Source organism: Lissotriton vulgaris, chromosome 2_1, assembly GCF_964263255.1.
Source record: "Lissotriton vulgaris chromosome 2_1, aLisVul1.2, whole genome shotgun sequence".
Classification (NCBI taxonomy): Eukaryota; Metazoa; Chordata; class Amphibia; order Caudata; family Salamandridae; genus Lissotriton; species Lissotriton vulgaris.
The window spans coordinates 1,544,913,306-1,544,936,758 of NC_141687.1; the positions used below are offsets into that span (position 1 = coordinate 1,544,913,306).

Consider the following 23,453-nt stretch of genomic DNA (forward strand, 5'->3'; position numbering starts at 1 on the left):
CTAAGCTCTCAGGGGTGGGCTGTTGGGAGAGAAAAAGGCTGTCGCCCGGAGCTGGGCAATGGCGTCGAGCCACGTTCCTGTCCACAGGAGCCCCTGTGTTGGGCCTGGACCAGGTGCCCAAAAGAACGACAGATAGTGCTTCATTAAAGGGCAGCAAGGGTTCCGAAGAGGTTGCCGCGGCTGGAGCACTTCTGTCAGGAGGTTAGTCCTGACGGCCATTGTAGGGAGTTCGAGGTGGAGGGCCTCTGTGCCCTACGCAACACCACTGCATAACTGGCTCCCTCTCCTCTGTAGCAACGGTAGGAGGAGACAGCATGCCAAGGTCAGGTGAGGTGTCAAGACCACTGGCATCCCCCAAATCCTCTGCCCAGTCCAGGTCATAAGCACACTCTTGTGCGAGAGGGTCCTCAGACCCCTCCCAGTCTTCCCCTTCCTCCAACGTCTGTGGAACAGGCGGAAAATAAGGAGGAAGGACATAGGGCAAAAAGGGCCCATCGCCATGTGAATCAGCACGTTTCCTGGCTGAACCTGGGGCGACGTCATCCCGAGGAGCGGGCGACGTCGGTGGTGGTGCCGGAAGGGTCAACGTCGGTGGAGGCGCAATTAGGTCAACCTACGACGACCGGGGTAAGATACTGGAACACAAGGGGTCCTGCAGCACTGGAGCCGCCGGTGACACCAGAGCCACCAGTGATGGAAGGGCAGGACCCCCAGTCAGGCCCGTGGGCGCACCGGGGGGGTCAGATGGCCTAAAGAGTCGGGCCATGGCAGCAAGAAACTCTTGCACCTGTGCAGGGGTCGCCGACTGACCTGGAAAATGTGGGTACGCCGGCAGCGACGTTGCAGGCTCCGGCGGAGAGGCGGGGATGGCACCACCCACACCCTAAGCTGCGTTGGGAATTCGAGGAGCGACAACGCTTCTTCGACTTCTTTTTGGAATGCTTCGACTTACCTGACCCAAAGTGCAAAGACTTAGATCCAGAAGAATGATGGAGACGGCTCCGCGACCGGTCCCTCTACCTCCCACGGGACCGGGCCTTGAGCGGCGCATAGCTGACTGCCGGACTTCCAGCAACTTTCGGGACAGCTCCTGCAAAGTCTTCGGGGCCATGGTCCGGCAGTCGGGGCACAACTTGGAGTTGTGGTCACGCCCCAGGCAGTAGAGAGACAAGCGGTGTGGGTCTATCACGGAATTCATGCGGTGACAGTCCCCACAGTTCTTGAAGCTGGGCATTCCTACGACACCAGGAGTCAATCAACTCGAGAAATGAGACAAAAGGCCTTGAAAAAACTCAGTCAAAAAGAGACTGGGGGGGTACTAGCTCTGCCCAGATCTGCGCTTGGGCGCGTCTAAGTATCTCCATTGACGTCATCCCGGCGCCAACGACGGATGCGGAGCCGCAAGACGACACCTACCAACGCGCAGGGTTACTGCTGACTAAAACTTTCCTGATCCAGTCTGACACCTTGGGGTAATTCTAAAGTAAGGAATCTATCACTACGTGTTTCTTTCAGATTCACCAGACGCATTGCCCTCTTGCTGAATTGAAAAATGATGCCGGTCAAGTAATCATATGTGCCCTGGGTCCCTGCCAATCAGGTTGCAGGGCCTGTGTTCTTTCCCAAAACGGTACCATTGTATCCACAATTGGCACTTTTCTGCCACAGATAAGCCCTTTGTAAAAGGTATTGTGGGTACCAAGGGCACTATGACCAGGGAAGGCCTCTAAGGGCTGCAGCACCAATTGTGCCACCACTAGAGGCCCTGTTCCTTAAAATCCACACACTGCCATGGCAGGCTGTGCATTTTGGAGCATAGAAAAGTGAAGAGTCAACTTGGCACTCATCCCGGAGTGCCATGCCTGCACTCATCCCGGAGTGATATATATATTGGGAGATGAAGCGTGCAATGCACATATGTGCATTGTGTTGTACATTGGAAAGTATTATGAAGTTCTTACTATTGGCTTTGACATGCCCTCGTGCCATCTTGAATTCTGACTCTGCCTAGCTTGAGCCTTTGCGCACACAGGCAGGCCCCCAGATTACTCAAGTTGTTTAGGTTATTCACGCTCAAGGTTGTTTTGTTTTTGGAGATTGTTGACTGTACTACTTGAGACTTTCGTAAGCTTTGTTAAGATAAAGGCTGGAATAGGTGAGAGTGCAGAAGGAACGTGAGAACTCTTTTGCCTTTAGAATGCTTGCATGGAAAGTGGCCAACTCCAGTAAGTTTCCTTGGCGCAGAGGAAGGCCTCTCGGAAGCTTCTAGTGTGTTTTGAGATTATAAAGCTGGGGCTTGGTGAATTAGAAACTGGGATTTGGGCATGAACGATGGACGCGTCTTCGGTGCAGGAACCTGGTTTGCGGAGTCTCTTGACCCCGGCTGTGAATCCCCAAGTCTGGAGTGGGCCAAGATGAAGTTTGCAGTATCTTATTTTGGATTATTGCCATTGTGATGTGCGAGTGCCTGTGTGCACATTCAAGTCTCCAGTGGTTATAATCATCTGAGGTGTTTTCATTGTGATGTGTGAGTATCTATGAGCACATTCAAGCCTCCAGTGGTTATAATCATCTGAGGTGTTTTCATTGTGATGTTTGAGTGTCTGTGTGCACATCCAAGTCTTCAGTGGTGGTAATCATCTAGTGTATTTAGTATATATATCTTTCTGATTTCTTTCAGGACATCCAGTATCATCTGCTTGCATTTCATCTAATTTATTCTATACATTTACAGTTGCCTACTTAGAAGTGATATATTTTGCTTGTGTGTATACATATATATATATATATATGTGACCAAGAGCCTGTGCGCTCGAAACGCGTCTTCTTTGTGCCCATTAAAAATATCTGAAACCTACCCGGCTGGAGTGGCTTGTGATTCCTTCACGTTGCAGTGCTTGTGCAGGAGATCGGAGTGAATATATATATATATATATATATATATATATATATATATATATATATATATATATATATATACCCATATATCCATACTAATATAATAAAGAGAGAGCCCAAACCTTTGAGGCGGGTAATCTCAGGGACCACAGCACCAATCACAACACCCAATACAGCGGTGGAAAGGGCAGTTGCAGCAGGTCACAGGCTATTCAGACACCCACCATATACATTCAAAAGGTAAAAGAACCGTGCCAGCAAAGTAGTCCCTTGTGGGCGTGTCTGCGTTGTGCTGTGGGCATGTGCTGGGTGCGTGACAAACGCTGGGGGCGTGTGGTACGTTCCGCCCTTCATGCCAGGTCTCATATCGTGTGCTAATCCCACCCTGCTCCCTTTGTATACCCCTGCACCCTATAATCATAATCCACCCTTACTACTTAAAATACCCCAACAACCTTAAACACTAACCCATCTTAACCCTATAAATATATATAACCTGTACCCCAAAACCCAAACCTATCCCTAAACAATAAAAATACCCCTGTACCCCCAAACCTACCCCTGAACCCTATAAATATCCCTGTACCCCAAAACCCAAACCTACCCCTGAACCCTAAAAATACCCCTGTACCCCAAACCTGGCCCTGAACCCTAAAAATAACCCTGTGCCCAAAAACCCAAACCTACCCCTGAACCCTAAAATACCCCTGTACCCCAAAACCCAAACCTAGCCCTGAACCCTTAAAATACCCCTGTACCCCAAAACCCAAACCTAGCCCTGAACCCTAAAAATACTCCTCTACCCCAAAACCCAAACCTAGCCCTGAACCCAAAAAATACCCCTGTACCCCAAAACCCATACCTATCCCTAAAACTACCCCTGTACCCCATAACCCAAAACTATATCTGAAACCTTAAAATATCCAAACACCCCAAAACATATACCTCAGTACTCCAAAACATATACCCCTATACCCATACTTACCTTATCCAAACATTAAAAAACATGCTTTTACCATTCATGCATTTAGAACGAATTTCGTTGTAAATGTATGCGTGGTAAAAGCATATAAAATGTAATGCCATGCGTTATAATGGCATTGCGGAGTCATTGTACTTCCGTAATGAAAGTATGTGGAGTGATGGTATGCGGAAAGAAAGTTGAGGAATAATGGGTGTTTACCCTCCCCCGATAAGTACATTAGTGGCACGGCGGCCCACATCTCCAGCAACATACTCATATTTTTTCGCCACCCATTTGAAAAATGCACAGGTCTCTCCGATTGATGGCCAGCACTGACATACACTTTTAGACACACCTTCCGCCACAAGATCTAGAATTGCGAACTTTAGAGCTGGGGAGCTACGTTCGAATCTCAGCATCAGCACAACATCCTGTGATTCCAGGCAAATCGTTTTGCCTCCCGTGCCTACCACAAATGAATGTGTTCTTCTGTAATGTGAATTGTGCTCATGCCATGTTGTCGAGTTCGCGCTATATAATATTGCAAGGAAAAATAAAGTAGGGAAACTCGAGTTCACACACTACTGAACGCGCACTCTTACGTGCATCATCGCGTTTCACAAGCCTGTCACAGATAAGAAATGCTATCTAAACGAAATCCTACAAAACAATATCCGGCAGCAATTCATACCCGGACAACGTCGGGATGGGCTGCTAGATAGAGATATATATATATATATATATATATATCAAGACACTTATAAAGTGCACTACATACTTGTGAGGGTCTCAAGGTTCTGAGGAGTGCTGCTACTGATCAAAGAGCCAGGTCTTGAGGAGTCTTCTCAAGGCAAGTAGGTCTTGGGTCTGCCGTAGGTTGGTGGGGAGGGTGTTCTAGGTGTCTTGGCGGAGAGGTGGGAGAAGGATCTGCCGCCGCCAGTCGTTCTTCGGATGCGGGGGACTGTGGCGAGGGCGAGGCTGGCGGAGTGGAGCTGGCAGGTGGGGGTGTAGAAGCGGAGACGTCTGTTGAGGTATGCTGGGCCAGTGTTGTGGAGAGCTTTGTGTGTGTGGAAGAGGAGCTTGAAGGTTATCCTCTTGTTGACGGGGAGCCAATGTAGGTCTCTCAGGTGGGGTGTGATGTGGCTGCGGCGGGGGATGTCGAGGATCAGATGTGCTGAGGCATTCTTGATGCGTTGCATTTGTCCCAGGAGCTTGGCCGACGTTCCTGCGTAGAGGGCGTTTCCGATGTCCAGCCTGCTAGTGACGAGGGCCTGGGGGACTGTGGCGATCCACTTGAAGATCCTGCGGAGCATTCGGAGGGTGTTGAAGCAGGATGAGGAGACAGCGTTGACCTGTTTAGTCATGGAGAGGGTGGAGTCGAGGATGACCCCTAGGTTGCGGGCGTGGTTGGTGGGTGTCGGAGCTGTTCCTAGTGTTGCTGGCCACCAGGAGTCGTCCCAGGCTGAGGGGATGGAGCTGAGGATGAGGACCTCCATCTTGTCCGAGTTCAGCTTCAGTTGGCTGTTCCTCATCCATTCGGCGACGGCCTTCATGCCTTCGAGGAGGTTGGTTTTGGTGGTGTGAGGGTCTTTGGTGAGGGAGAGGATCAGCTGGGTGTCGTCGGAGTAGGAGACGATGTCGAGGTTGTGCTGTCGGGCGACGGGTGCCATGTAGATGTTGAACAGTGTCGGGCCGACGTAAGAGCCCTGGGGTACACCGCAGATGATCTCGGTGGCACTGGAGCGGAAGGTTGGGCGGCGACGCTCTGTGTTCTGCCGGAGAGGAAGGATGTGGTCCAGTCCAGGGCCTTCTCTTGGATTCCAGCGTCGTGTAGGCGTGTTCGTAGTGTGCGGTGGCAAACCGTGTCGAATGCGGCTGACAGGTCCAGGAGGATGAGGGGCACTGTTTCTCCGTTGTCAAGCAGGGACCCGATGTCATCGGTGGCGGCAATGAGGGCGGTTTCGGTGTTATGGTTGCTGCGGAACCCGGACTGGGACAGGTCTAGGATGCTGTTCTCCTCGAGGTAGCGGGTCAGTTGTTTGTTGACGATTTTCTTGGTGACCTTCGCCAAGAACGGGAGCAGGGAGATGGGTCGGAAGTTCTTGAGGTCCTTGGGGTCCACCTTGGGTTTCTTGAGTAAGGCGTTGATTTCGGCGTGCTTCCAGCTTTCTGGGAAGGTTGCTGTCTCGAAGGAGATGTTGATTACTTTCCGGAGATGGGGTGCGATGGCTGTGCAGGCTTTGTTGAAGATGTGGTGAGGGTACGGGTCTAGCGGTGATCCGGAGTGGATGGTGTTCATGATCTCGCTGGTGTCCTCGCAGTTGATGCTAGTCCAGGAGAGAAGGTGGTTGGTGTGGGTGTGGATGTTGGTGATCTTGTGGTGGAGGAAAGTGGCCAGCGAGTTGCACAGGTCTTGCGAAGGCGGGATGTCGTTGGTGTTGGAGCTGGGGTTGGAGAGTTCTTTCACGATTTTGAAGAGCTCTTTGCTGTTGTGTGCATTGTTATCTAGACGGTCTTTGAATGAGGCCCTCTTAGTGGTTCTGATATTCGTTTGGAGGCCTGGAGGTCTTCGGTGAACCAAGTGGCTTTCTTGCTGGTGTGGCTGCTGGGGGGTGTCTTGAGTGGGGCAAGGGTGGGGCAAGGGTGTTGGCGCAGTTGTCGATCCATTGTCTGAGGTTGCGGGGCGGCGGTGTTCGGGTCGGTGGAGTCGGTGGGTGGGTCCTGGACGAGGGTGGTGGTTAGCTGGTCTTGGGTGACTTTGCTCCAGCCGCGTCGAGGCATCTGTTGGGTGCAGTGGTGCGTGGTGGGCTTCCTGAAGGTAAAGTGGATGCAGCGGTGGTCGGTCCAGGGGGGTTCGGCGGTGTGATTGAAGGTGATGTGGGGGCTTGCGGTTAAGATGGGGTCGAGCGTGTGGCCGACGGCGTGGGTGGGTGCTGTGACGAGCTGTCTGTTGGCGAGGTTGTCGATCAGGGTGTTGGAGTTGGTGTCGTTGTTGCTCTCGAGGTGGAAGTTCAGGTCCCCGAGGAGGATGTAGTCCATGGAGGCAAGAGCGTTTGTGCTGATGAAGTTGGCGATGGAGTCGCTGAACTGTGGTCGGGGTCCGTGGAGTCTGTAGACGACTGTTCCTCTGAGGGTGGTGTTGGGGTCGGTGTGGATCTGGAAGTGCATGTGTTCGGCGGTGCTGAGGGTTTCGTCTGTGTCGGTCAAGACTCTGAGGGTGTTCGTGTGGGCGATGGAGATTCCTACGCCGTTGGTACGGTCCCTGCGGGTGATCTTGTAGCCTTCCGGGATGGCTATGGCGAAGTCGGGAGCTGAGGTGGGGTTCAGCCAGGTCTCCATCAGGAAGGCGACGTTGGGGAGGAGAGTTGAGAAGGTCCCAGAGTTTGACGGCGTGTTTGCGGGTGGAGCGGGTGTTGAGAAGAATGCATCTAAGGTAGGGTTCTTTGGTTGGTGGTTCGGTGGGCCGGATGCTGGTGAAGCTGCAGTTCCGGCAGTTGAAGGGTCCTTGGGTGCGCTTCGGGGTGGCCTGGTAGCTGGTGTGTTCTCGTCCGGGATTCAGTGTGTGGAGGGTGCTGGCATCGTAGCAGAGTCGGGCGTTGTGGTATTCGCGGGGGCCAGGGGTTTTGGCACTGGGCGTGGAGGGGCGCAGACGGGCATGCCCGCTGCGCACGGCCACCATAAGAAGGGGAAGTGGGAGGGAGGAGCAGCTTTGAGGGGGGGACGACGAATGGGCAAGCGGGGCCGCAGGGTAGGCAGCGGCGGGGAGAGAGGGAAGACAATAGCACGCGGGAAGAACGGTCACAGAAGCAGATAAATACAGGCACAGAATACAATAAAAGACGGACACAAACCAGATGGGGCGCAATACAAGTACAATACAGAAGCAAATCTAGAGCAGGAAAGCAAACCTATGGCCTACCACAGCCCACCAGGGATGAGCGGCAGGTGGTAGCCTGTGGGTGGAGGTGGGCCTCGGTTTCCCTCACCAGCAGCAGCAGATGGGCAGAGACACGGACAGAGACACGGGTGCAGTCAGGTGGGGTGCGCGGCATGGGGGGCGACCTACCAGCAGACAGGGTCAACTTTTCAATGTTGTTCATTTGACACCTGGGAAAGCCTTTCTGTTAAAGAGTGTTGCACAAATAAAACCCCATGCCCATACTCTGAAAACAGTCTTTTTATATGTCTCCTTTTATAAAAGTGAAATCCATTTCTAGGTGGTGTTTTGTTTTTATTGCTTCATCGCGTTTGAGCCTCCATGTTGGGAGGGCGGTATTTTCTATTATTTGGGAGGGCGAAGCAATACAGTAAGTCAGCCCTCTAGAAGAGTGCCCTAAGGCGTGTGTGCAGAGGCCTGAGCCCTGTACCCCTACAGTATCTAAGTTCATTCTTCCACATTGTAAGTGTAGGAAAGCCATGAAGAGTATAAGGGCTGGGGGTTGGTCAGTAAGAACTCCACAACTCCATAATGGCTTTGCTAAAAACTGGGAAGTTTGGTAGCAAACTTCTCAGCACATTAAACTCACACTGATGCCAGTGTTGGATTTAATGTAATATGCACTCTGTGTGCATTGTCAAAATGCCCCTTGAAAGACGACCAGCCCTAGTGTTGTTCTACAATGGCTCCACCACCCGGCAGGTTTCTGCATGCCTGGGTAGAGGGCCTCTGCTCTCTGGCTACAGGAACAAAGCCCATACTGGGCAGAGGTGCCATGACTCCTCCCCTGAGATGGGCTGGAAGAACGAAAGGGGAAGCTTCAAAGGCCTGCCTCCTTTGGACGCTGCCCCTGGTTTTTGCTGCCCCAGCAACTGGCTCCCACCAGTTGTGGCCCCCACTTTAGGTGGGAGAATCGTCAGGAAATCCAAGCTGGGAAGAGGGGTTTGCCCACCTTTGCCAACCCTACCTCTCAGCTGCGGGAGACGAGTTGAAGCCCAAATCTCAGTTCCCTGCATCTTGAAGATTAGACTCAGCCAATTAGGAAGAGGCTCATGCCCCCTCCCACTAGAGGGTGGCATAATAGGGGATGTACCTACCCCTAGGAAGGACCCACTGGTCCCTACCTGCACACCCCTTTAAAGCCCCCAAATGTAGTATCTAGGGGCAACACGGAACCCTGCCTCTTCAGATTCGAGGAAGAAGGAACAAAGAGCCATGTTGAAAGAGGACACCAAGTGCTTTGGCCCCAGCCCTACCGGCCTGTCCCTTCTACGACTAGCCTTCAGCAAAGAAACCAACATGTCCAGCAGCAGCAGCCCCCTGGACCCTGGAGGTCCTGCTCTGAACTCAACTGACGAACTCGGTCTCCTGTGAGCACCAGGATTTGCTCAAACAAAGACTAACCTCCAGAGTCCAGATTCTGCACCACTCTACACCCGCTCCGAGCCAGAGTGGCCGACCACCCTAAGGAGGTCCCCCCGGCGATTCTAGCTTGGGATCTGGTGACCCCCAACATTCCACAAGCTTCGAAACAACTCCTGCGTCCTTAACCTGAAGGATCCCCCTGACTGTGACCGAAGGCGGTAAGAGGACCTCAGTCTTGAGCAAAGCGGTCCCTGAAGTCGGACCGCGACCGACCACAGTCCAAAGATTCCAATGCCAGAAGACACCCATGCACCCGACGCTCTACGGCCTTGGGTGGCTCAACTAAAGGTGTCAAGGAATCCGCCAAGATCCCAACTCACCTCTCCCGTCGGTGGTCATCTTCAGGAAATCTCCTTGACCGAGCCTGCAGCATATTTCTGAGACGGAAGGTCTCCATAGGGAAACACAACGTCCTCGACTTTCGCTTTGCACCTTGCACTCTGCATCCAGCGACCCCCAGTGCCGCTGGCAGTGCAGGTCTTGTACTGGTCGTTGGCCCCAGCAGTGCCGACCTTAACCCTAAGGAGCCTTTGCTCCCCGCCAGAGTGGACCGCTTGCCAGCAATCCCTAACCAAAGGCCCCCTTGGCCCCTTTGGCTAAAGTTGGGCCCATGCTCTATGCACCTAGTCAGCTAGTGGTGCAATTTGAGTGCTTAGCTGGACATTGGGGAATCTTGGTCCTAACCTCCAGAGCTCACCCTTCTAAGTTGAATACTTACCTCCTAATCCAATAACCATTATTCTCCCATAGGAATCCATGTTATGCGATTGTGGGCTAAAAAAGTTTAGTGTTGAACTGCTGTATGGGGAAAAAGTGAAAATTATTTCAAAGTTGTACTTACCTTGTATGTAAGAGTCCTAAGGAGTGGTATCTAGGCATACCACCCCTAGTTCTCAAAAGTAATCCAACGTAATCCAAAAATAACTAAAAAGTAATTACTGTGTAATTCCAATTGCATTTCATAGTAAAACAAACCTGTAACTTTTACAATTACAAGTATACCTGCATTTCCTTGACCAGTCGTGCATCTGCAAGTATATGTTATCTACCTGTGCCAAGTCCCGCTTGTTTCTTGAAATGAACCATAAGTATACCTTTTTTATACTTACCTAATTGGTCTGCATTTGCTCTGTGTGTGTGTGCCATCAGCCAATGATTGAGTGAATACAATAAATGCTTAACACACCCTCCTGATAAGCCTAATTGCTCGACCACACTACCACAAATAGAGCGGTTAGTGATTATCTACTTCAGCCTCTGCTATACCACTGGGGATGCCCTGGACTCAGTGCATACTATACCTCTCTTTGGTATTGTATATGCAGAGGCAGGTTCCTACATTGGTAACACAGCGGTAGGATGTAAAGCCTTGCATTTATTAAGATACCTCAGATCATACGACAAGAATCCAAAAATGTTCTTTATTACAAATAATTTTTTATTTGATTATTTTTCCAAAACTCTGAAAGTCTTTTTTTTTAGAAAAGTAAAAAGTCACTGAAGTTGGGGGACGGGGGGCATTAACTAGACCTGTTGATGTAGGTCTTCCAAAAAGAACCCCACTTTAGAAATATAATGAGCAACGCATGGAATATGGTTGAGGAGCTCAACCTCAACCCTTTCGCCAGCCGAAAGGTTAGGGAGTTAAGGCTTCTCTGCAAAGCTAAGCAAATAAGAACTGAGTCCAACCCTACCAGAACAGAACTCCTGAAGTTCCTGGCAGGCAGGGTATGCAAAGGACCACCGCACTGGAGAAGGTGAAGACCGTCAGAAGGATGGGGAGAAGTGTGGCTCACTGGTTAGAGGAGGCAGACCTGGAAGTAGAGGTCAGCCCAGGACCAGGGTTCAATTCCCGGCTCGGCGGGTCTTGAGTCCTAAAATGTCCCCGGACTCGACAATTCTCGCTCCGGTGCCTACTCGATTCACGGGTTCACACTCTGCGACTCTGGGCAATAGCTTGCTTAATCTCCACAACGGCCCCTCGCGGTGGGATGCCTGGCTTTCACCTTGTGGATACCCTGCCGGGGTTATCTCACAGGGGAATACCAGGACGGGTTCCCTAAGCAAGCGCTTAGATACCGGGTCGGTGATTTGCGCTATATAAATACATGTACATGGGGACAGTAGCGAGGAGGATGAAGTATTAAACCGACCCTCTCAACTACATAGGAAGGGAACTACGTGATCTACACTCCACACCCAGGAGGTACTGGGGCAGTTTACTAAAGAGTTAAGGCCAACTCCCTACCAGACAGTGAGGACAACCTCACTGAGGAGGACCTACTTTTAGTAAGGATGGCCAAAATACTAGACCTAGAGACTGGGCTCCTAGCTCTAGAAAAAGAGGGAGCAGAAATAGTAAAGTAAAGTAAAATTTTATTGTGTATGGTTAATTAAAACCTTTACAAAAACAGAGAATTTCAAAAGAACTTATAAAATGAATAAAAATGCATCTGCAGACTGCTGTCCATTTCAAAGTAAAAAAGTCTATCTTTCATTGTCTAACTTCAGAGTCTTTTGTTACACTAATGCTTTTTGTTTTGTCCCATAGATCACCTCTTTTTCGTTTTTCAACAGTAGGAGGCTCGCTTTCTGGAAAAATCTGGTGGCCCTGTAGGCTATCTGCAGCTGTTGGCTGTTCAGTCCTAACATGACTGCCGGCCTGCATGTTCTAATTTGGAAACGGCGAAATATTTGAAGGAGATAATACCGTCTCAAGTTGCTCAGAGATGGACAGATACACAAGACGTGAATCAAGGTTTCTTCAGAAAGACCACAGAGTCTGCACAATGATGTTGGCTATGTTTGCCGCCATGCCGGGATCTGGTCTTTTGAGGTATAGGTTCCCAGCCGTAAACGTAATAGCATTTGTTGCGTGGATGGTGTTATATAGTTGACTAAATACGGTTGCGGGACGCATCTCTCGTACGCGGCCAATACCATCCAGCCGTGTTTTTTCTTAACCAATGTTGCTTTGTCTGCAATCCAAGATTTATGTTTTGCCGCACTGTTGGCTGCTTTTTTGAAGGCCGTGGAGGTATGATTGGTGTTCCACGTCTCTTGCATATCTAGGTTTTTCAATGCTTCTTTCAGTGTTATTTTCCATGCCTTTTTTCCTTTTGTTTGATTATTAATTTCGGAAAGGACCCATCAGTGGTGGCAGAAATTTAAAAACTTTAGAAAAAGAAGGATCCTATGATCCTAAAATCCCTAAAGGGAATATCGCTAAATTCTAGGATGGTGATGACATCACAGAGTTGTTCACAGCCTTTGAGAGGGCTTGTGAAGCCAGGAAGGTGAGGAAATCTCACTGGGGGCAATCCTGTGGGAACTGTTCTCTGGTAAGTGTAGAGACAGACTTCAGACCCTGTGGGGCAGAAGCAGAGTCATATGAACTCATGAATGACACCTTGATTGAGGGATTTGGACTCACTATTAAGGAGTATAGAATTAAGTTCCGGGGGGCTCAAAAATCCCAGAGTCAGTCCTGGGTGGAATTCTCAGTAAAAACACTAGGTGGCTGCTTAATTGGAAGTAAAGTGCAAGATTGTGATGGTCTTTATAATTTGTTTATGAAAGAACACAAATGAAGTAACTGCATCAATGAAAAGTTGCATCAGCACCTGGTAGACCTAGGTCCAATTTCTCCCCATGAACTGGGAAAGAAGGCGGATCACTGGGATAAAGACAAGGGTAACAAAGACAAACAATGGGGGGGTGACCAAAAGAAAGGGATCACAAAGCCTCCCATGGGGAAAGAGGGTGAGAAGCCTGGAGACAAAAAACAAGTGTCTTCTAAAGGCCCCCAAAATCCTGGTCAGGGGGCGGGCCCAAGAGCTCTTCCCAGCCCACTAGTGGGTACAAGGGGGAACATTTTGATCCTGCAAAGGCCGGGTGATCCGACTGTAACAGGAAGGCACACCAAACTGGAGATGCTGCCTGTCCCAACAAAACAGCTCCTAGTCCCCCACCAGTTTCTACTGGTATGGAAAATCTTTAGGTGGGATCAATGGTGAGCCCAAAGAAAATCAGGGTTCACACTGAGGCTGTTTTAGTCTTCGAAGGGGAGGGAGGGTTAGCCACTTTGGCTGTGTGGCCCTCTGATTGACAAAAATCCCTGTAGTACCCCTCAGTGAATGGGACAGTACCACCTGGCTATGGTGACATTAGACTGGGGGGTGTTACTGGCCTGAAACAGGTAGTGGTCTCTCCAAAGCTTTCAGCCGCCAGTCTGCTTGGAAATGATCTGCTAGATAGAAAGAAACAAGCAGCCATGCTGCAAATCCCAAGATGGTGTGTGTGAAAAACAGAGCACAGTGCTTAGCACAGGGTGAAGAAGGAGGATTGTAGCCTGACATGATGGTCCAACCTCTCAAGAGGAAAGGTAGGAAGACTGGTAAAACAGCTTCCATACAGCCTAAAGATCAGGGCCCTAGCATCAGGAAGAGGACTTGTCAGCCCAGGAGACCATGGAGCTTGAACCTTACGAGGTAGAGCTCTTGGGACCAGGAGGACCCTCTAGCAAACAGCTGTGCTTTGGGCAGCAGGTCTGCCCCACTCCTGAAGGCCTGAGGCAGCAAGCTGCACAGGAGCATGGAGATATCAGTGATTCCCACAAAGTCTATTGGAAGGACGGACTCCTGTACACTGTGGCGAGGTACCCCAAACCTGGAGCCACTAGGAGAGTTGTAGTGCCTCAACTAAATAAGGAGTTCCTATTCACTTTAGCACATGACCTCCTCCTAACTGGGCATCTGGGCTAGACCAAAACCTGGCAAAGATTGGTCACTCAATTTTATTGGCCCCATATGTACCAAAAAGTGAAGGAGTTTGTAAGCTCATGTGTCACCTGTCAAGCCAGCGGCAAGACAGGAGGATAACCAAAGGCCCCCTTAATTCCACTATAAGTCGTTCGGGTACCCTGTGAGAGGGTTGGAGTAGATATAGTGGGTCCACTTGAACCTCCCACAGCCTCAGTAAACAAATGTATACTAGTAGTAGTGGATCATACTACTAGGTATCCTGAAACCATTCCCCTTAGGACTACTATAGCACCTGTGGTAGCAAGACCCTCATTGGTGTCTTCACCGGGGTAGGGTTTCCTAAGTAGGTATTGTCAGGCCGAGGTACCAACTTCATGTCCACCTACTTGAAACATATGTAACATGAGTGTGGGTTGACCTTCAAGTTCACAACACCTTATCACCCACAAACCAATGTCCTTGTTGAAAGGTTTAACAAAACATTGAAAGGCATGATAATGAGACTCCCTGAAAAATGCAAAAGGAGATGGGATGTTCTGGTTCCCTGCCTGCTTTTTGCCTACAGGGAGGTGCCTCAGAAGGGAGTAGGGTTTCACCCTTTGAACATCTGTTTGGTCACGCTGTAATGGGACCACTCTCACTTGTGAGGAAAGGATGGGAGAGAGCCCATCATGTACCAAATGAAGATGTGGTGGACTATGTTGCTAGGCCTTTGTAGTTGGTCATGGACTGGAAGAAAGGCTATCTTCACTCAAGGGCCAATTATTTGAGGACAAGAACATTTGGGTGGTTATATGGAGAGGAACAACAATATCATGAGGACAACACTGATAGACTTTTGGCCTGGCTGGTAAACATATAAATAAAGCATGCACTCCATCAGCAATATGAAAAGCTGCAATGTCACTTTACTTACAGATTAAAAAACAAAAACAACAGGACTACAATATGAACCTATATAACCAGTGAGCAAATTGATTAGTCACATATAGCGGAAACCCTGCTAGATAAGTCAAATCTGCCAGCTCTACGTGTGGAATATAAAGAAACCAGTACATGCAGTTAGAAATTGGGGAGATGCAATGGGCAATATAACATTTGAGCACAGGAAAAACACCAGGTTCGGCGGCTCAATGTATTATTTTTTTTTAAGTAAACACTTTATTTATAACTTTTCATCACTGTTGCATGATTAATAGACATATATCGCAATGGTGGAATGAAGCACTCTAAAGCCAAAATGGATCAATCAGGTATATCACAAAAGGTTGTCTATCCAAGGATTATGTCCATCACCTGAAGAACTGGGTCCAATTATTGTGCATCGGCAGGCTTTGGAGGCACAGAATGCCATTGCCCAATATTAGACTTGCCTAAACATGCCCAAATTCCCTCTTTAAAACATACTCTTACTTGATTTCAGACCCCACACTGGATGGAAGTAACACTTAATATTGCGGACAATGTGAGCCGCCCATGGTGCCTAATTAAGCTACAGAGATTCACTAAATATTTAAGGAGCCTGCATCTTCAACACGCAGATACATCCAATTGGGTAAGCCTGTGTGTTTATTTATTTTTAGACCTCGTAAGCGCACTTGACATTATTGATAAAAATGGATCCAAAAGTATACATGCTTCCCCCCCCCCTTTTCTATGTAGAGTACACGCCTGGATTGTACACTCATTGTGCCTTCCAGATCCTTACACGTGGAATCTTCCTGTTGTGCCAAATCCCTCACCTGGGGTAAGTTTGCATCGTTGTGCATCGCCGTAGTATATTCTTGATTACAATTCACCCTTAAATATAGGAGTTGGTGAATTACACTCTTCATTCTCTCACATGTACAGTGCCCGGCTGGGTCCCATGTGAGTATTATCCTTTTCACTACACTTACGGTGCCACACCTCCTACACAAGGTTGCGCAAATTATCTTTCAGGTACTATACAGACTGCTTTCTTCTTTTCACAAGCATAGCTGCATTATAACAGCCACATGCTGACATTATCCCTCCTCTTCTCGTAGGTGTCCCTACAATCTAAGGTCCTGAAGAGACCGTACATTGCACATAGGGTCGAAATGCAGTCAACAGTTTTCAAAAGCGAACAATTAAACACCAGCATTTATCATTGTATAAAGCGTGGTTCATACTATATATACACCCTCTAATGGTCGTCTTCATGAAGTATAGGAAACCTTGGGTATATGTCACAAAATTGTCACTATTGTTTTAGGTTCCAGTTTTTCACTGGTACACCAATCACTAAAACTAGATGATTATTTATTTCCTATGTATGTATTATGTTTCAAAGACTATATAAATAATTGTGCATGAAATACAAATCTAAGGTGTGTTAGACTCCTCTTTTTGACATCACACTAACCCATTGCATCTCCATTGTGCATTTATACATTAAGATTTTTTTGCCATTAGTCCACAGGAGCCATTGTTTTTTGATAATAATTTCAGTACCCTGGTTCCAAGAGAGTGGGTTCCCTTGTTCTTTGTTCTCGACAGGCTTGATACATGGCTGTGTCATTTGTGTTATTCTCTTTTTCTCGCTTGCCTTTGCGCTTCCAGCTTATCCACGGCTTAAAGGTGTGTTCAGCCTGTTGGACTATGGCACTGAAGGTTGTTCGAGGGAAAGCTTTATACATGAAATTCTGTGAATTGCCAGGCCAATCGGAGTATCTGGTGACACATTTACATTTATATACATATATATTTATGTCCATATATACATATTTGTGGCAAGATGTTAAACAATTGGCACGTTTGATGAATATGATTGCTCATTTTGTCCAAGCTAAATTATTTATACCAAGGAGGTGTTGTTCATCTTTCCTTTGGGGAAATGGTTCTGAAAGTCCTTCTTTGGGAGTTAATCAGGACAGTTCTTTATCTGATTTTTTATTGTCAGGAATACTGCAGATCACATTGTTATTGTCATTCATTTGGCTACTTTTGGTCATCGAGTTTTCTTTCCCCTTTAGAGATAAGGGATGAGGTCTGTTAACTGACAGGTGGTTCTTTAGGCCCCCCCCCCCTGTTCCTTCAAGGGCCGATTCTCTCAGACCTGTAAGGTTGTTTTTAATTTATATGTTCTGTGACAGTGATCATGGATGCTATTAAGAACCAAGCTCTTGTTCTTCTATTCCTACATATATTTGGTCAGTTGTCAGTTTTGACCAGCTGGTTCTCTTGAGAACTTTTGTAGAATTAGTTTGCAGACCCTCCTCCAATGGGGTAAAGCTATGGTATTTAATTCAAAAGTTAAGGACTCTGCAGCTAGATGTCTCTATCAGTAAAAGTTACTTACCTTTGGTAACGTAATATCTGGTAGAGACACAGTCTAGCAGCAGATTCATTAACTCCCTGCCCATCCTCCTTAATCCGGAGATGTCCTAGGAGGGTAAGGGTTATACTCTTTTTTCAAGTAATGGTTTTATTTACCGGTATCACTATCTCAACTTATGTTGGAACTCAACAGACTTCTTGGCCTGGCCACATAGCTTTTATTTAGATGTTGCCATACCATCCTTTTCCAAATGTGTGTTGTCAGTAGGGTGGGGGGGGGGGTGTTTTCTCTTTCACAATGGATTAGACACCAGTGGGTAGTATTGATTTATTTGTTCTTTCTTTGAAAGTCTTTGTTTGGTATCATCATACCTTGAATTGGCACTATCGATCAGTCACATTGTGGTGTAATTCAACAAACAACTTGGTGTTTTGTAGGTTTTGTTTTGCTATTTCCATGCCATTCATTACCATTGATGAATTGTCTATAGAGTGTATGGTTGTCGTTCCTTACATGGGGGTTATTCACCAGGGAGCAAGGTTTCATGTAGCCCTGTGTTTTGTTGCTTTTGTAGGGGGGATTCTTTAAAATCCATTTCTGGTATTAACATACCATTTGATGTTTCTTCTTTATTAATGTTTCAAAGATTTTTTTATCTTTTTTGGCACACTGTTTCCGCAGCCAGTTTCTATGGTGGCTCCGCGTTCTGGCACATAAGATTTCACAGAAGAAATTGGCGTCCACGTACCGGAGGGGACTTATATTGCTGCACTGACGTCATAACCAGAGTCAACGTCATCGCAGAGGCTTACGATGCTTCCCCCAGCATGCAGAGGTACTGCTGAAAACTTTCCGAATCCAGACAGGTGCCTGGGGAGAATTCAAAGGTTAATGAATCTGCAGCTAGACTGTGTCTCTACCTGATATTGCATTACATAAGGTAAGTAACTTATACTTTAGGTCTGACTGTATGGAATACCTCATGTCGTTAGCTCTTCTAATAAATGCAAGTGGAGTGAGAGGGAGAGTGGGATTTGGGTTAGATGTGGTGGCAAATTTGCATTGTATCCGCAAAACAACAGTAAACTTTTTATTTAAAAAAAACCTGGGGTGGGCCAGGTCCCCTAGGGGTCGCCGATTTTATAAATTGTGGTGTAGGTGAGCATGCTTCCCCACCTGAGCCTTTTTCTGGCAACTCGGGGATTCCAACTCGAGGCTGCATTTTATTAAAAGAAGTGGGGAACACACGGGCCGCATCCCTAAGCCTTTAACAGGCTCTGCAGACCCCAATTCCAGGGGCCACATTTATTTAAACGTAGATGGCACATCCCTGGGGTAGGCTATCTCTATTACATGCCTACCAGGCTTCAAGGCCCCTGGAACCAATGGCTTTTCATTGTCCTTCTATAAGACATTTGTAGACTTCTTGGCAGAACCATTGTTGAGGGTTTTCAATTATTTCTTAAACACAGGGCAATTAAAGGGCAGAAAGATGGCATCGCATCCCTCCTCAATAAAAATTTGAAAATATTAATGTCAGTGTTGGTCACCCTTCTACACATTGTATGGCCTGGGTTAATATCCCACAGCAGTCAGGCTTTCTTAAAAAATCACCATGCTTTAGAAAACACCCTCAACAAGAAAACACCAAAGGGCCTTGACTCAACTCAGTAAGGCTGAGTCCATATAAATAAAGTGCGAAAGGATTGCCAGTACTGAGAAAAACTCACCAAATACTTCTAGCTAGACCTTATGAATGAAACATAAAGATCCACTTTTTTTAATTGCACCATTAAATGGTTTATTTCACAAGATGTATTGTGTTGTTGTGAATATGGAAAATCATATCTACATTGTATTTGGAATGTATTGTATTTAGTATTTTCGGTTGACATTGGGAGTAGCAATATTGCGGTCCAGGTTATGGGTTACGCAACAGCGAGCCTGACCCGCACTGGCCTGGTGTATGTATGGTGTGAGAGTGTGTGTGACTAGTGTTTGGCCAAATTTGTGAGGGGTACGTATGATGGTGTACATTTAGTGGGTATAGGTGTCTGGTGTAAATGTATTGTATTTAATGTACATAGTCCGTTCATTTGTATTATATGAATATATATGCACCAAAAATTCTTTTTTGAAAAATTAATTTAGAGAAAATTGTGAAATAAACCATTTAATGGTGCAATTAAAAAAGTGGATCTTTATGTTTCATTCATAAGGTCTAGCTAGAAGTATTTGGTGAGTTTTGCTTAGAAAACACCCTGGCCCTGTTTGAGGCAGCTTAGAGAATGAAACAGTAGTGGTCCTTCCTTCTGACGTAGCCGGCCTTTGACAGCACAGGTTGGCAGTACGTAGCTAAGATCGCGGAGAAAACACCCCATGGCTCTAAAATAAAAACATTTAAGTTCAACAGCTACAAAAAGTCTACCACCAAACTTAAGATGTATGGGGAATATTCACTGACTATCCCCAACAAGAGGAGGATGAGACAAGGTTGCCCACTCTCTCTTTTGATTTTTGTCTTATCAATAGAATGCTTCATTCATAAAATACAAAAGGATACACTAATAAAAAGGTTATGGGTGCATGATCATGAAATCAAATCGGTCTTGTACTTGGATGACGACCTATGGTTCCTTACCGATCCGGAATCATATATTCCAGCGTTGAAGGAGGAATTCTTTCTCTTGAAGGCCTTCTCCAACTTTGGAATCCACTACACAAAGTAATTTGGGATGGGGGGGTGGGGGGGGCGACTGGTGGGCATTGGGGGCATGGGAAGCTATGCAGGCTAACGGCTTCACCTAGACGACAGGCTCTATTCACTACGTGGGCATCAATCGGCCTCACTTCAGTTATATCGGAAGTCCATCATTTTTATCATGTATACACCGTATACCAAAAAGCCACTATGATATGAGAAGTGCGGCAAAAATACACAAGCCTGTGAAAAATGGTACTATGCCACCAACACAACAGCATACATGACTTGCCATAAGAAACTCCTGCCTGTCAAAATGTATCATAAAGAACTGACACCACAAGAAACAATCATGAGAAATGCAGAAAATAATTGTTACATCAACTCCTGAAGACAGGTTATGTTGATCCCACAGAACCACGTATATCAAAAACATCATAGGAAGAAGAACACTTTCTATAAAGTGAAAAAATCCTCCTATTATAAAAGTGTTTCACCGGGTACGAAGACTGTTATGAATACTTGGCATCCTTGCCAGAGACCAAAACGGGCTGACACCTAGGGCCCATTGTCTGAGGTCAAGGACAACAAGCTTTCAAAAGTACATTGGTCATGGGAAAATTTGTCACAACGTGTGCATCAGAAACCTTTGGCTGCCAATTTACAGCACCACTATAAGGAGCAAGGATAGGAATTGCCAGCAGTTGAGGTAATATTTATGCCTTCACAAGACACTGTTCCTTTACCATAAAGGAAGAACTCACAAGCAAATAGCATTCAAAAGAATGCAAAGCATAAACTCTAAGCCAGAGCAACGCCTCAATTTGCAAGGGCTAAGTCAGAGTGGCTCACCATGGCACAACACAGTAGGTCATATGCCTAACTCTGGTACCCATATTCTGGCTTCCGCCGTTAGGCTTTTACATCATCTGAGCTATTCAGTGTGCGGCGGGATGATCACTGTAGCAATTCAATTCCCAATTCTCTTTATGTCCTCCTCACACCCCAAGCTCTTCGTGAGACAGCTATATGCGGTTTGATTACACCACTTTACTAAACTATAAAAATAAGAAATGATGAGGTAAAGGACAGACCCTTGCGTAAAGTAGCCTAAACAGTGCATTGTTTTCTAAATAACAGAATATAACCAACTGCTTTCCATACTGCTTCCTGGTCATTTCTAGAACAACACACCAAGGCAATGTCTCCTTCTGAAATGCTGAGATGTGCATAGATTGGTATCTCCAGAACAAAGCCCAAACGTTCAGTAATGTTACCGAGGGATGAAAAACCAGCTCCCTTTGCTGGAAACAAAGATCTAGAATCTGAAGATGTACAGGAACTTTCACAGCCAATTCTTTAGGACAACACCCTCAGAGAGCTTTCTGCATTCGTAATCATAAAGCAAAGAAGGAATACAGAATACTGTTTGACATCAAAGGTTTATGCATGAAAAACATCATTGTTGAAAGAGCCCAAATGTACCTATGGTTGATCCCTCATTATAGAGGAGCAAGAAGAATGCTGTGGAGAGAAGCACCTTATGCATTCTTCTTCCCTACGAGGTGGGATATCACAGGATACACACTCTTCAGCATAGCGCATTAGAAAAGGTGCACACCGAGTAGACAACTTCCACCTTGTGCATTGAGACAGAAAACGGACGATGTGTTCTCAGTGATAACCTACACACATTTATCCTGCATAAGGGAAAGGAAAGACTTGAGGCTCCGATAGATGACCTTGAACTCCAAATGAAAAATGTTAAGCATATTGTCTGTCATACATAGCCAAAATATGTGCATCAGATGCTATAATGAGGTATATTCATTTTAATAATCATATGGTAATGTTGGATGTGGCACAACTCTAGTCTGAAATCAGCAATGTGTCATCAATATAGTTTACATCAGTCCTTAGGCCATCAGTATAATAACTCTTTCATTTCTTGCTTTCATACCTTTTTACATCTTGCTCAGTTAATTTAAAATATGCAAACATTTCTAAACTTAGGAGTTATTTCCACCAGCATATTTGTTTTGAACTCACAGAAACTTGTAACATAGGCATTAAGTGTAAATACCTTCAAAGAAATCAGCTGGTCTGCCCACATTTCTATTGTGGGAAGAAGGTGCTCAAATCCAGTCTTCTGGATTGCATCTTTGTTAAATGGTTGCCGGCAGCTCTGTTTGTATAACAACTGTGGTGCTTTGTGTCCAGTAACAACTGTATTTATGCTTGCCAGCACCTTAAAAACAAGAATACTTCAGTAAAATGCTTTCTTAACATTTTATTAGGGTTGGGTACACTTCAATGAACCAATAAAAGTATCCAAATTATACAACAGTAAATAACTGACTACCAATATTAAATTGATTAATAAAGAAAAGAAAAGCAAGCATTTGGGAAATTGAAGGTATAAACATAAAGCAGACATTACAGGATAAATAGGAGATGTCATATTTAATCTTTTTATAAATCATTGAACAGAGACTATATTTATGTTCATATTTAGAGAACAACATCAAGTTTACCAAAAACAATCTTTTAACTTTAAAAATGCTTTTCCTATGGACACATGGTCCTAACTAAAAAACGACCTACTGGTGACCGCCAGTAGGGGAGATAGGGCTTTTAAAAAAGACTGTCAATGTCGAAACACATTAGCGTTAATTCAATACATTTTGAACTGAATAAAGTGATCCTGGAGTGCGAGTCTATTTGTATTCAGACTCTGAATATGAAATTTCCTCTCGTATTGTAAACGGGGTCCCGGCACCCCTGTGTCGCATTGGTCCTGCCCAGGTGGATGTAACCAGCAGTGTTGGGAGGTTTCGCTGATTATTGGGCTATTTCCAAAATAAGCGCGGGAAGCTACGCTGGTTTGTTTGTTTTCAGCAGAGAACTTGCAACTTTTTTTTTTTAGAAAAATAAAATAATGCTATGCTGTGTGGGAACCCCAAGTCTAAGGCTTGGGGGTCAGGGTATTCCTACCCTGCCCCCTTTTCTTTTTTTTCCATGTTATTATTTAGGACTCGGCTGAAGTGTAGTCCCAAAATGGCTGCCAACACTGCCTGGCAGCCAATCAGAGCTCTGCATTTCCCTTCACAAGCTTGTCATTTTTCGCTTTTAATTGCGAAGAATCCGTGTCCACAGATATAACTATCCTTATTTTCTTAAATTTCTCAACAAATATTGAACAGATCTACACCAAATAACTGAAAGCGTTATCTACGTAGCCAGATCTTCCTTTTTGCCAAATTTGGTGAAATTCAGTCTAGTGCTTCGGACTACATTAACAGGGGAAACATACATTTTCCACCCCCCTTTTTCTCTGCCCCAACTTCACAGATCACCCCAAAACCTTCCATACATAAAAAGATTCACCAGAGCACTTTTGGGGGAAAATGTCATGAAGGTTCGTCAAAAGGAACCAAAGATATTGGCAGGTAAAAAAACACTTT

At 46.3% G+C, this 23,453-nt stretch overlaps 1 protein-coding gene across 1 annotated transcript in view; it reads right to left on the bottom strand.

Annotated features, from left to right (window-relative positions):
* Positions 1-23,453, bottom strand: part of CEP70 (centrosomal protein 70) — a 541,458-nt gene that overhangs the window by 161,295 nt on the left and 356,710 nt on the right. The window contains exon 14 of the mRNA XM_086957416.1: positions 22,073-22,237. Within this exon, the coding sequence (XP_086813542.1) occupies positions 22,073-22,237 (165 nt within the window). The remainder of the gene's footprint in view (positions 1-22,072; positions 22,238-23,453) is intronic.